General features: G+C 47.1%; 1 protein-coding gene and 1 long non-coding RNA gene across 5 annotated transcripts in view; both read right to left on the bottom strand.

Annotated features, from left to right (window-relative positions):
- The window catches only part of CD2AP (CD2 associated protein), a 44303-nt gene extending 36679 nt beyond the window's left edge, over positions 1–7624 (bottom strand). For all 4 annotated transcript variants that reach the window (XM_077926622.1, XM_077926624.1, XM_077926625.1 and 1 more), the window contains exons 1-2: positions 7307–7624; positions 1272–1436 (exon numbers count right to left, since the gene is read on the bottom strand). In XM_077926622.1, the coding sequence (XP_077782748.1) occupies positions 1272–1436; positions 7307–7310 (169 nt within the window). In that variant the 5' untranslated portion in view covers positions 7311–7624. The remainder of the gene's footprint in view (positions 1–1271; positions 1437–7306) is intronic.
- A 1299-nt stretch (positions 7625–8923) lies between these two features.
- On the bottom strand, positions 8924–14655 carry LOC144327347 (uncharacterized). Its single transcript, XR_013392436.1, has 3 exons — positions 14423–14655; positions 9648–11327; positions 8924–9323 (listed from the first exon to the last, which is right to left on the bottom strand). It is a non-coding gene; the product is annotated as an uncharacterized LOC144327347 (long non-coding RNA).
- Positions 14656–14767: the final 112 nt, after the last annotated feature.

Genomic DNA, 14767 nt, shown 5'->3' with positions numbered 1-14767 from the left:
ATTTATATTATATCAAGGAGTCATTATGTTAGGCAAAATAACAAGTAACTCATACAATCCAAATTGCAGAACGTCAGATGGTGGTTGCAAACAACAAAGCAAGTAAATATTCAAGAAGGGTGAAAACTTCTATACAGTGCAGAAGAATCTCTGCATTGATTGAGAAATATCTTGGCCACAGATATTCATTTTTTATAAAGTCTTTGAACTTTAGCTCCAAAACCACTCTGTACAAGCTTCTGTGCAGAGAGAAGACCCATTCAAATGGAGCAGTGAGGGAGACAAGACCCAAACCCATTTCTGGACCAAAAGCTACTAGTGAGGTACCAAACATAAATGACTCTGTACACTATCCATTTTCCATCCAACTGCATCTAGTACACCATCTTGAAGTCCTTATATTGGTACAAGCTAAATCAGACATAACGGCTGAGAAGGGGGTAACTAGATGCAGGGATACAATTTTCATCAGTCACCCGTAATGTCAAGTTTGGCCCACTGTGATGCAATATGCAAGAACCTAGTAACTTCTTCCTTGCATATTTGTTATGTCAGTTGCAGAGAGGAATACAACTGGCATTAAAGAATAGAAAGGGTTCCAATTCAGAGCTTTTGCAAGTTGCAACCTTAAGAAGAAAATGCCATAAAATATAAATAGGGAAAGTCGAATAGTAAGCTGCAATACGAAAGAAAACAAATCACAGCCTTAAATTTACAACTCTTCAGAATATTCCCAGCCAATTTCTAGAACCAATCAAGGTCTTTCTTCCTACAAAGGTTTTCGCACACCACTCTAGAATTTCAGCCGTATCATTACAGTGGTGCCTCGCAAGACGAACGCCTCGCAAAACGAAAAACTCACAAGACGAAAGAGTTTTCCGTTTTTTGAATCGTTCCGCAAGACGAATTTCCCTATGGGCTTGCTTCGGCAGCAAAGCCCTCCTGTCCCCGGAGATTGCGGGGCGGGAGGTGGGGAGAAGGGCTTTTCTTCCCACCGCCAGCCTTCAGAACAGCCTTCTGTCCCCTGACCTGGTCTGAAGGCGGTTTCCATAGGAACGCATTGATTGATTTTCAATGCATTCCTATGGGAAACCGTGCTTCGCAAGACGAAAAACTCGCAAGAAGAAAAAACTTGCGGAACGAATTAATTTCGTCTTGCGAGGCACCACTGTATTGAAATAGTTCTGATCTCCAAGCTTAATGTCAAGTAGTACAGGTATGATTTAATGTTTGAAGTTGCACAACTGTTATAGCAAAGAATTGTGATGAACTTGCCTTAACAAAGTTGTCAGGAAACATGCCTCTTCGCCCACTGAGCTCTCCCTGAAGCCATCCTTCTTCTTCTAGTTTTGCCACATTCCTTATGATTTCTCCAACTCGAATAGTTAGCTCGTCATCATGCACTGCATCATAGTCATACTCCACAACATACTCAACTAGGAGCGAGAAGAGAAGAGTCAATAATAATAATAATAATAATAATTTATTTATAGCCCACCCATCAGGCTGGGGTTCCCCAGCCACGCTGGGCAGCTCCCAACAGAATATTAAACAGAATAAAACTTCAAACATTAAAAAACTTCCCTAAACAGGGCTGCCTTCAGATGTCTTCTAAAAGTCAGATAGTTGTTTATTTCCTTGACATCTGGTGGGAGGGTGTTCCATAGGGCGGGTGCCACCACCGAGAAGGCCCTCTGCCTGGTTCCCTGTAACCTCACTTCTCGCAGTGAGGGAACCGCCAGAAGGCCCTTGGAGCTGGACCTCAGTGTCCGGGCTGAACGATGGGGGTGGAGACGCTCCTTCAGATATACTGGACTGAGGCTGTTTAGGGCTTTAAAGGTCAGCACCAACACTTTGAACTGTTGCTCGGAAACGTACTGTATGTAATTCAGGCACATGGAAGTACAAGCCCTACTTGTGTGTGTTTTTACAAACTGCTTTAATACTCATAACACTCACAAAACCAAAGAAGAGCAACACACCAAGGCTGTAAGTTACAAGAAAGAAGCTCAAATGAGACGGTAACTAAGTTGATATTCAAGATTGCGAAGTGTGTGGCTTTGCCTACATCTCTCCATGCAAGGGTTTGATTTCCAGCCCACACCATTCCTGAACCTGCCTTTGCCCTTCCAATCTCTATCCCTTTTAGGCTCCACGGCCCATCAAGGCTCCTGCCACCTGAGGAAGCCACCCTGGCACCCAGTGTTAGCGCTGAACCCTGTGCAGACCCGAGGTTTCCTCAGATGAGGAGCTGGGCCCTCCAGCAGATATCCACCATGGCCACAGTCTTCATTCCAAGGAGCCATCAGATATGTCTATCTGATGAGGAGAAGAGGAGACTAGGAGCCAGGCAAGAACTTCAAAGCCGCTGGCGAAGTGTCCACCAGCTGTGCATGGGGCTCCTCAGGAGTACGGGAAAGCACACAGTAACACTTGCTTGGATCAGAACCCAACTGAGAGCCCCAGTTCCTATAGAAGCTCCCAGACTGAAGCAATTGCTCTTATCAAAGCTTCAGTCTTCCTAACCTGGGAAAACAGACACCCAAATAAGCAGGTTTTTTTAGCACTGGCAGGCAAGTCAATACAAAACAAAATAAATCACATATCAACTGATTAACGGCTAACAATTCACCCCCCCAAAAAAAAAAACCCACACGCATCACCGACGCAGGACTGCTTAGTAAACACTGGACAATGGGAATAGGAATCCAACTTGCTCCGGAAGGAGACGGAATAAGTAACATTCCTGTTCACCCAAGGCAGGGCGCTAGCCCTCCAGCAGGCCCTCAGGCCAATAAAGCAGCAAAAAGAAAGAAAAAAAGGGGGGGGGAGATAGAATAAAGTGCACTCAAGAAAGAAAAGAACCAAACAAAAGAAAAGAGAAAGCAAAAGAGGTAAAGGACAGGGCAGTAAAAGGGAGGATGAGCTCTCTGGATGAGGAAATAACTTGACAATAGTGCTCTTGTGGTGGCCAGAAGGGAACTTAAGGGGAAGATAGTAATTCCTGCCCCTTGAGTCTTGTACACTCTCATGGGGCAGGAGGCCTCTTGTACCCAGAGGTTTGTAGCTCCCTTCCAAACATTGCTTCGTTCTGATGTGGCCACACAAAGGCCACAATGAAGAATCTAGGTGACAATCCTGTGCATAATCACATAGAAGTACCATATATACTCAAGTATAAGCCAACCTTTTCAGCAGATTTTTTATGCTGAAAAGGTCCCCCTCGGTTTATACTCGAGTGAGGCGGGCGGCGGCAGGACGAGCGGCCCAAAAGGAGCCGTTTCAGGCTGCTTGTTCTTCCTGCCGCCGCCGCCACCAGGTCTGTGGTGTGGTGAACCAGCTTGTACTCGAGTCAATAAGTTTTCCCAGTTTTTTGTGCTAAAATTAAGTGCCTTGGCTTATATTCGGGTTGGCTTATACTCGAGTATATATGGTAATCTTTATTTACATAGGATTAGGGTGCAAGTCCAGAAGACAGGTTTTGTTGTTATTTTAGTTTGCTTGGTTTTTTAAAGTCACAGATTTAGACCTGAAGGTTAAAAGCAAGTCAATAATCAAGAGTTAATTTTAGCCATTTTTGTGTGTCTGCTGTTTTTCCTCCTCTCTGGCTATAAATAGGCTGATATAGCGTCACCCACACTACCACAAGCATTTTCTACACATGCCAGCATTTCCCATTTCAGCAACAGGCTGTTTTTTTTAAAAGAATAAAACGGGGGGAAAGGCTTCTGGATAAACAGTTCAAGCACAGCAATTTACATTACATTTCAGTAACTTTTGGAGATAAAAATATGAATTATTAATAGTGGTCAAAAGTTTTTATTTCACTCTATGCACAAGGGAAATAAGGATCACGTTCTGCATTATTTTATTAATATTATTGCCTAATACAAGTTTGTCATGGCTTTTGCCTAGAACAATAAACTTATGAGCTGAACTTGGCCAGCTGCTTTGCCACCACTACACGCCCGCCCCCCCCCCCGGCTGCTACTTGCTTATTTCTCTCTCCAACTTACAAAGTAACATTCAACCACTTTAGACTAGTGGAAAAGCTTTAGAGATGTTACACAATATGTATACGTATAACACATACATACACACATACTGCATTTTAAACTTTACTTTGTGCCCAAATGATTATAAAGGTAAAGGTACCCCTGCCCGTACGGGCGTCATGTCCGACTCTGGGGTTGCGTGCCCATCTCACTTAAGAGGCCGGGGGCCAGCGCTGTCCGGAGACACTTCCGGGTCACATGGCCAGTGTGACATCGCTGCTCTGGCGAGCCTGCACCATCGCAGCACACGGAAACGCCGTTTACCTTCCCGCTAGAAAGCGGTACCTATTTATCTACTTGCACTTAGGGGTGCTTTCAAACTGCTAGGTGGGCAGGAGCTGGGACCAAACGACGGGAGCTCACCCCGCCGCGGGGATTCGAACCGCCGACCATACGATCGGCAAGTCCTAGGCGCTGAGGTTTTACCCACAGCACCACCCGCGTCCCACAAAATGATTATAAAAGGATGACTTTAAATTAGGATAATCAAAGGAAACTTTTACTCAATTTTGCACAAGACTATTGTGGAGTAGATGAGATAAGTATGTTTTAAAGATGTTTCCTACTCATTACATATTTACAGAATGTTAGAAGCATTCTGATGTGTCTAGGCATGTGACTATAGCAAAACATACTTTGTAACACACAGCAAATTCCTTCCCCACCTCATCCCAGTACAGTGGTACCTCGGGTTACATATGTTTCAGGTTACATACGCTTCAGGTTACAGACTCCACTAACCCAGAAATAGTACCTCAGGTTAAGAACTTTGCTTCAGGATGAGAACAGAAATCGTGCAGCGGCAGCAGGAGGCCCCATTAGCTAAAGTGGTGCTTGAGGTTAAGAACAGTTTCAGGTTAAGAACAGACCTCCGAAACAAATTAAGTACTTAACCCGAGGTACCACTGTATCACAGCAGAAATCAGTGCACATTTGGGTAGGTAGGCTGTCCTAAACATTTGTTTGGTAGAGAAGATACAAGCATTTATAATATGCAAGAATTTCTGAATCAGAACTTCTAGCCTAGTTCACCTGTCACACTAAATCAAGGGTGGTTAACCTTTTTTGGCCTCGCAGGCAGAAGGAAGTGATGGCTGAACAGTCACATGTGATTCAGGGACTTAGGAAAAAAGCTTCCCAAGTCCTTCTACCAAGCTATGCGGGATGAAGAAAGCAGAACATGGAAGCCTGAGGCTCTTGTCATCTTCCTCCTCCTCCTCCTCATCTTGTTAAACCAGGGTTTAGCAAGACATGCAAATCAGGTCTTTTCATCTTTGAAAACTGCCCAGTTAGCAGGAAACAAAGGTAATTAAAATTATGCAAGAGGTAACGGACAACAAATTTACCTCTGAACAAAGAGAAAGGTGTAACTTGTAGACAGACAAACTCCAAAGAAAAACTTTTCCTTCTTACTAAGAAGTTAGGCACACAGTGCTTCTTTTGCTACACTATGTGATCACTGACAGCATATGCTGGAGTCTTGGGCTTTGCTTCAGTACTTTCCAATTTAGAGGTGGTCAAATGCAGAGCAAAGCCCATCAGCAACAACATCCTCTTCCCAAGGAAGAAAAATAATCAAGTTTTATCAAGCATCATTACAATACACAACATACACTGTATATTATTTCCATATAAAAGAAGCCAGAATCACTGTTGAGCCACGTTTAAAGCAAGTGGTAATTAAAGAGTAAAAACAAGCCACTGGGCACTTCCTCCAGTTACTACATGGCATTTGTTACGTGGATCTTATTATTTTCAATAACTATATACAGTTGCTTTTTGAAATTTAAAAGGTAAAGGTAAAGGTACCCCTGCCCGTATGGGCCAGTCTTGACAGACTCTAGGGTTGTGCGCCCATCTCACTCTATAGGCCGGGGGCCAGCGCTGTCCGGAGACACTTCCGGGTCACATGGCCAGCGTGACATCGCTGCTCTGGCAAGCCAGAGCCGCACACGGAAACGGTGTTTACCTTCCCGCTAGTAAGCGGTCCCTATTTATCTACTTGCACCCGGGGGTGCTTTCGAACTGCTAGGTTGGCAGGCGCTGGGACCGAACAACGGGAGCGCATCCCGCCGCGGGGATTCAAACCGCCGACCTTTCGATCGGCAAGCCCTAGGCGCTGAGTCTTTTACCCACAGCGCCACCCGCGTCCCTTTTTGAAATGTAGCCTTCTGTAACTTCCACTGCCACCTCCCAAATGTCTTCTCCAAAGAACTGCATGTCATTAGTTTCTCATTAATTTTTTCTACTCTCTTTGGCTCAATGAATTCTTTCCTAGCTAGCCTCCAAAGCTACTCTGTCCACAGGTGTTCTTCTTTCACATGAATATCCTCTCCCTTTTACAATTTTGAAAACATGCATCATTTTGCAAGCGTGCTGTTCCTCAATATGTTCAGGGGGATTCAGGCTTTGCTGGTATCTTTTTGTGGGTTTATTTCCAAAACCATCAAGACATTCAACAAACACAAACATTTGTTTGGAATTAGGTTCCTCTGGATAAGCAATTATTGACTTCTAAATCGTACACAGGATCAGGTTACATGAAATTTCCCAACTGTCCCTTGTAATTCCAATTTAATCTTAAAGGGAACTGTTGAGAGACAGTGGCCCTTATACTCGACAGAGAAAACCAAACCATCCTTTAACACTCCCCCACAGGCTGCAGCAACTTTGCCTGAAACTTTCATCGGAAAGCAAAGCGTGGGGTCAGGAGATTCTTCAAGCCTGACAACAAGAGGCCTTTTGCACAGCAACGCGGCGCCAGAATCGGGCTCGGAAGAAGTACCGGTACCTGGCAGGAGGGCCGGGAAGCAGCACGGGAGGCGCCAGCGGCTTCCCCGGCCCCGAGCAATGGGCGCCCATCTCTGGGATGAAGGATGAAGCCTTTTGCCTCCTTCCAAAATGGAGGAGGAGGAGGAGAGGCTGCAAAGGGACCGCCGAGCCCGGCCACTCGCTTCCCGCTGCGGAGGAAGCCCCTCCCGCTTCCCAGGTGGGGCGACCCCTCCGGCTCGGAAGGCGGACGGGGGGGGGGCTGGCTGTGAAGCCCCTTTGGCGGCAGCAGCGGCAACCGCAGGAGGGGAGCCCTGCCCCCCCCCCCATTATACCCGGAAGGCGAGGCAAGCTGCCCTCTCTCTCACGCCGCCAGTCCCTGGTGAGGAAGGGAAGGCGGAGCGGGGGGGGGAGCAGGACCCGCCATTTCCATGAGGCGCCCCCTCCCTCCCCCCCGCCGCCGCCTCAGGGACGCCCCTTACCCATGCTGCGCGGACCCGGCTGGGCGGAGGCAGCGCGCCGCGCCGCTGGGAGCCCCTCGCCCGGTGCCCGACACCGCTCAGGCCGGACGCGGCGGGTCGCGAGGCGAGATTGGCCGCCGCCAGGAAGGGAAGCCCGGCAGGCCCCGCCGCCGCCTCCGCCCTCCTGGGCGCCGCCTCCTCGCCCGCCTGCGCCGCCCCCGACCGCCGGGCCAGGCCGCGAGGAGGCGGGCCGGGAGGGGGCTCGGGGCGGGGGCCGCCAGGCCGAGGGAAGGGGAACCGCACCGCGAAAGGGAGACGACGGCGCGGACCCCCCCCCGCCCCGCCGAGAGGCCCCAGGTCTTCCTTGGCAGGGGCGCCAGCGAAGTCGGCAAATGGGTCCTCCTTTTTGCTCTTCACGCAGTAGCTTATTAAAGGCACATTGAAATACAGCATAGATTAGAAATTATGCAAAGACTGGAAGTGTTACTTCATATGAAGTGTTTGAACTTGGAGACAATAAATAAACTAATACAGTAGTTTGTGAGGGATAAATGATTCCAAGCTATTCATATTAACTTTCTCATTAGAGGGTAAAAAATGCAGCTGTCTCCACAGCAAGACAAGGGGAAGGAAAGTCTCCCTCGATAATTTTGCTTCGAGGATTGCTCAAAACCTCTCTAATATTAAAAATACACAAGCCCAGGCTTTACAAAGTCCATTCAAAAGCAGAAGTGGATGTGCTGGGTTCCCCTCCCAAAATATCTGGGCAGAAAACATGACCCACCAAAGGGGGGGGGGGATCAAAGGTGACAAATCAAGCAATCCAGGTTATTTTCCCGTAGGAAGGTGGGTGCCTCACGTTTCCAGGCCTTGTGGTGTACAAAATAAATGGATGCCAAACCACACAATGCCTTTAAGGTGTTGATTTACCTCTTAGTAGTCCAGAAATTATTGGTTAACTCCTCCAGAAGGCCAAAGGTCCCAAGCTCTTGCCTCCTGTCTGTCTGCCTCCTTCCAATGGTGTGAAATTGTAAGATGGGCAGCCATTGACAAAAAGTTTATCAAGTTACCGTTTTTGACCATAAAAATGAAAGATGAGCATAGTTCAGGAGCTCCATTTACAGGTAGACCTCACTCAGCAGAGGCTCAGGTGGTACCCACTGCTGGCCATTCCCACCAGAAGCAGCAGGGTTCCTCCAAACCCACATTCCCTCCAGCACAGCTGAGAGCTAGGTCCCATTATTCTGCAAAGACACACGGGTGTGTTGTGCTAGCACCAGAAGATTTTAACCACATTTGCTTGAATTCTAGCAGATCTAGAATGGAGGTGGTTGCCCATGCCACAGCTTGTTCCCATTTATTTCCCTGTATCGTGTTCCCACTTCATTTGATTGCTCCAAAGTCTGTTCACTCTCATTTTGAAGAGTGACTAGAAGCTCTGCATGGTCTCAGCAGACTTGTGCCTTGAAGGAAAACTCTGCTCTCTTTCACCTGGAGCCATCCTGCCATCTCCCACAGACCATTCTGCGCAGTTATGCTGTAGCCTTTCCTCAATGTATTTGTCCTGGTTTTCTTCCCAGGAAGGAGCAGGGGACAGCTGAGCACTGTGTGCCATCATCTTCAACTAGGAAGCAGAAGCCCCATTTCTAAGGCAGTTTGGCTTCGTGAAGTTAGAGACATCATCTGCTGAGACCAGCAATGTTCAGTGTCAAGGTTTCAGAGCTCACATCCTGCAATGCCAGTAGAGCTGAACCATGGGCGGTTGAGTTTTGACAGTCATAGGCTGCCCGTGCCAGTTTGTATTTGACACTGGACCTCTCAAAAGAAATGATAGCAACTCTGGGCCTGGTGGTAGAGAAGGATGTAGCCTAAGGCCCTTTTTGCTCTTTCCAGATCTGCTGCCTTAGTAACCAGGTTCAAAAAATTTGCCACCGTTTTGAGAGCATTTTAGCAGCTCACAGAAATGCACTCTACCTTTCTGGAGGAAACTTTCAACTCTTGTTGGCATACCTTTTGAGCAGAAGACAAGCAGGCTGGCCTCTTATGGCACTTAAAGGGTAATACAGAAATCACGCTGGAGTAATCCAAAGGGCAGGGGAAATGGGCAGATGGGCAATTTTTAAATTTCATGTAGCCTTTTTTCCACCCATATTTATTGGTCAAAGCGGGGGGGGGGGACTTTAATAAAATATTGGGGGCCCAGGCAAGCCCCACTCTGCATAATCAATAACATGATGCAGTGCACGGACACCATTTGAACAGCAATGCCCATCATCTTGTTTGGCAGCCCCCTCAAATACTTTAAGGGGGGGGGGAGGGACCTCAGCCCTTAGAAGTTGACATCTACTTCTGCTTCATTGACTATGCAAAAGCCTTTGACTGTGTCGACCACAGCAAACTATGGCAAGTTCTTAAAGAAATGGGAGTGCCTGATCACCTCATCTGTCTCCTGAGAAATCTCTATGTGGGACAAGCTGCTACAGTTAGAACTGGATATGGAACAACTGATTGGTTCAAAATTGGGAAAGGAGTACGACAAGGCTGTATATTGTCTCCCTGCTTATTTAACTTATATGCAGAATTCATCATGCGAAAGGCTGGGCTGGATGAATCCCTAGCCGGAATTAAGATTGCTGGAAGAAATATCAACAACCTCAGATATGCATATGACACAACCTTGATGGCAGAAAGTGAGGAGGAATTAAAGAACCTTTTATTGAGGGTGAAAGAGGAGAGCGCAAAATATGGTCTGAAGCTCAACATCAAAAAAACGAAGATCATGGCCACTGGTCCCATCACCTCCTGGCAAATAGAAGGGGAAGAAATGGAGGCAGTGAGAGATTTTACTTTCTTGGGCTGCATGATCACTGCAGATGGTGACAGCAGCCACGAAATTAAAAGACCCCTGCTTCTTGGGAGAAAAGCAATGACAAACCTAGACAGCATCTTAAAAAGCAGAGACATCACCTTGCCAACAAAGGTCTGTATAGTAAAAGCCATGGTTTCCCCAGTAGTGATGTATGGAAGTGAGAGCTGGACCATAAAGAAGGCTGATCACTGAAGGATAGATGCTTTTGAATTATGGTGCTGGAGGAGACTCTTGAGAGTCCCATGGACTGCAAGAAGATCAAACCTATCCGTTCTTAAGGAAATCAGCCCTGAGTGCTCACTGGAAGGACAGATTCTGAAGCTGAGACTCCAATATTTTGGCCACCTCATGAGAAGAGAAGACTCCCTGGAAAAGACCCTGATGTTGGGAAAGATGGAGGGCACAAGGAGAAGGGGACGACAGAGGATGAGATGGTGGGATAGTGTTCTCGAAGCTACCAGCATGAGTTTGACCAAACTGCGGGAGGCAGTGGAAGACAGTGGAAGCCTGGTGTGCTCTGGTCCATGGGGTCACGAAGAGTCGGACACGACTAAACAACAACAACAACAACAAAGCTGTTCCTTTAATCTCCATTTTGGGATCACAGAACTTTAGCAGCCTCCATTTGTTTAAGAGAATTAATAGGAACATGTTAATCAAAAGATGTAGAACTGGTCGTGCAGTTAATCATTATACACAGGAAGGTGGGGTTTTCCTTGCATTGTTCAAAGCAAATATTTTTCTCCACAAGGAAATGCGATGAGATGTCGGTTATTAAGTGTTTGCTGCCACCTCCTCAGCTGTACTCAGGTTCAAGATAATCTCTAGAGCTTTAGTGTAGCAAGTTTTTGGAAATGTTTGAGGAATGATAGCTGACAGCTTTGGGGCCTTTAATCTTCAGCCCCCCAACACCACTCTTGACATCTAAATGATGAATCTTTCAGCATCCTTGTCCATTGGGTGACACTCCTGAGATGTAAATATGCACAGGAGACATACAAGACTCAAAAGTAGAAGCCTCTGACTGAAGGTCATTTCATCTCTTTAAAATATGGCGAGTTGAGGACACGTTCAGTCGCTTGCAGTGAGAGGCTTGCTGGTGCCATTCATGAAGACTGCCATAGCCTGTAAGTATGTTTGTGGTTTCTGGGCTGCTATTGCCACCTAGGGGCACTGTAAGAAATAAAACAAGTCAGAGTGTTCTCATTTAGTAGTGCAATTTCTAGCTAAACCATTACCAGTCCTAGACCACTTCATTTTGACAGCTTTATTATATTGAGTAGTTTGCTTGTCCTACTTTTCTTTATTGAAAAACAAAAACAAAGCAGCATACTAGATTTCCAAAACACACACAACAATCCAAAATCACTAAAAACTGTACCTATGATTAATATTAAATATCACCCAAAAGCATTAAATTACAGCACTCCTGATTTTAAAAGAGAGGGAGCAACTAACCCCTGTCAAAAAGGCCTTGTCTTGTGTCCCAGCCAATCAGTTGTTGTTGGCGCCTGTCTCAAGAGACAATGGAGTGTGCCTCTGGAGGCGAAGTCAAACTGCTGCTTCAGCAGCACTGAAGTGACCTCCTCAGCGTGCGAGCCTGGCCAGTGTGTCTGGAGGTCCGGGGCTGCCCAGACAAGACCCCCCTCTCAGCCTCCCTGATGGGGTCCAAAGTAGAGCAGAGCAATATTTTTGGCATCAGCACATGCAGAAACTGCCTTTTTGGCCATTGGACCCACTATTGGTCTCATCCACTCAATCCACCGGAGCCTGTCCTTAACTCACTGAGGGTTTGAGACCCATCGGCTGCCCTCTCCTGGTTTAGCCGGCCAGTCAAAGCCGTTTCCCAGACTGTGGCTGCTGTCGCAGGCTAACAGCTTCTAGGAGCCACAGGTGAGAGCTGAGTGCAGTCGGGGGACATTTCTAAACTTGTTTTATAACCCCCAAACCTCCCAAAAAGATTTATAAGCATCTCAGTTTGCCTAATGACTAAATTCCTTTTGTGTGCTTTATCTCTCACTGGGTTAATAGAAAATTAGGAAAGGTGTTAAGTTTCACAGCTAATTTGCAATTTCCATTGTGAATATTTCTTTAAGCCAGTGGTTCCCAATTAGCTAATTACTGAGGATCCCCAATTTTTCAAAAGCCAATCCAACCCCTACTTTTGAAGAAAAAAAAATGATAACTCTATGGTGGTTACCTCTGCGAAGCAAGTTTTTGAAAATGTGGGGTAGCCCCTGATAAGCAAAGGATTTTAGGTATACAGTGGTACCTTGGTTCTCAAACACCTTAGTTCTCAAATGCCTTGGTTCTCAAACACCGAAAACCTGGAACTAAGTGTTCTGGTTTTCAAACGATTTTTGGAAGCTGAATTTCTGATGTGGCTGTCAGCTATTGTTTCGGGGGCATCTGCACCTATCAGAAGCTGCACCTTGGTTTTCGAACCTTTCGGAAGTCAAACAGACTTCTGGAACGGATTACGTTTGGTGCTTTTGTTTTTGCTATTTTGCATTTTTGTTTTTGAGGTTTTTTCAGTTAATTTGTTTTTGTGACTGTGTGGAAACCAGGTCAGCTACTGATTGATTGTGTGACTGCGGAAATGGATAAAAGTCCCCCTCTAAACAGTGACTATCATCAGTGCAGCTAAGAAAAAAAAATTAAGATTAATTTTTATCATCTACAATACTGTCTTATTTATTTTATAATACAGTACATTGATTATTGCTTTCATTTTATGGATCAAAGGTCTTGTTAGATAGTAAAATCCATGTTAAATTGCTGTTTTAGAGGTTGTTTTTAAAAGTCTGGAACGGATTAATCTGTTTTGCATTACTTTCTATAGGAGAGCACGCCTTGGTTTTGGAACGGACTTCCAGAACAGATTGAGAACCGAGGTAAAGGTAAAGGTACCCCTGCCCGTATGGGCCAGTCTTGACAGACTCTAGGGTTGTGCGCCCATCTCACTCTATAGGCCGGGGGCCAGCGCTGTCCGGAGACACTTCCGGGTCACGTGGCCAGCGTGACAAAGCTGCATCTGGCGAGCCAGCGCAGCACACGGAACGCCGTTTACCTTCCCGCTAGTAAGCGGTCCCTATTTATCTACTTGCACCCGGGGGTGCTTTCGAACTGCTAGGTTGGCAGGCGCTGGGACCGAACGACGGGAGCGCACCCCGCCGCGGGGATTCGAACCGCCAACCTTTCGATTGGCAAGCCCTAGGCGCTGAGGCTTTTACCCACAGCGCCACCCGTGTCCCCCAGAGAACCGAGGTACCACTGTACTAAAAAAACAGACTAGGGCTGATTGATATCTGGTTTTCAACATTGTGATGTATTAGCAGCTAAACATTGCAATATTCCAATATATCATGATGTCTGAAATTGGAGATCAGGTGTGGGGATGAGGGAAGGCGCAGTCATGGAGATTAGATGGGTGGGGGGAGGAGAGGAAGCGGAGTCACCCCCACTGCATGCTTTGAGTGGGAGGAGGTGGGGGTGCATCAAGTCAGTGGGGCAGCCAGCCGAGATGTCCGTCCACTGGGGCTGCTGTTGCTTTCCTGCTGACTGAAGTGAGGGCGACCTGTTTTCCCTCACCGTGAGGGAAGGCTGCAGCTTATCGGCTGCCCTCATCTCCCTTCGTTTGACTTGAAATCGGCTGCCTTGCTCTCCCTCACACAAGGAGCGATATATTGCTGCGTATTGCCGGGTCAATGATTTGTGATTTCAAAACCAATTTTGGTCAATGTATTGAAAAATCTCACAGTGGTAAAACAGAGAATAAAACTTGTGATATCACCATGCAAAATGACAAAAATTTAGTTGGGGGAGGCAAGAGATGGGGCTGCAGACCCCCTGTGGTCCCTGGACCCCCTAATTGGGAGCCACGGCCTTAAGCAATAACTTGCATTGACCGCTGTCTTTAAATTAACTCCCAGTTTCCAAGTCGAAACAATAAGCTTTCTACAGACTGCTTAGTTTCGGATAATCTTATCAACAGCAACTACTTAGAACACGTAGAACCACCTCTCCCCAACAGACAATAAACTATTGTAGGTGTGAAGCAATCTCCCATTTCGAAAAACAACAGCAAGACTTTGATTGAGCAATGAAGAATAGGCTTTGTTCAAGAGAAACAGTCAAATACGGCAAGCCCCAAACCAAGCAGAACCTAAAACACCTGCTTTAGGAAGTCAAAGGCGGCACCAGGTTTTTGCGCCAAAATTTATCCCGATCCTACTCCTACGCCCCCCTCCCCCTCTCGCTAAGGTTACCAGATTTTTTCCCAATGAATCCGGGGACACTTTCCAACTTCGATGGATTTTGTATGGGGCTGATTTGTAAATCGGGGGACCCTCCCGGGAAAGGGGGGCGCCTGGCCCCCTGCCTCCTGCTCCCTCCCTCGAATGCTGACCCCCCCAGAGAGCTGGAAAAGCGACTGAGCGCATTTCCGGGCGGCAATTTATCGGGGCCAGAAGAGCCGCTGCGCCGCCTTTCGCGGCTCTTCCTCTCCCGCAGCCCAGCCCCCCCCCCGCCCCGCGGGCCACTTCCGGCCCTGACGCCCCCGGAGCGCGATTGTGCTGCGTCGGAGGCGCGGGCGGGGCTTCTGCGGAGTGACG

The sequence above is a fragment of the Podarcis muralis genome, chromosome 3, assembly GCF_964188315.1.
Source record: "Podarcis muralis chromosome 3, rPodMur119.hap1.1, whole genome shotgun sequence".
Classification (NCBI taxonomy): Eukaryota; Metazoa; Chordata; class Lepidosauria; order Squamata; family Lacertidae; genus Podarcis; species Podarcis muralis.
Note: the sequence above shows the minus strand (reverse complement) of the source record. Positions and strands in the feature narration are given on the sequence as shown.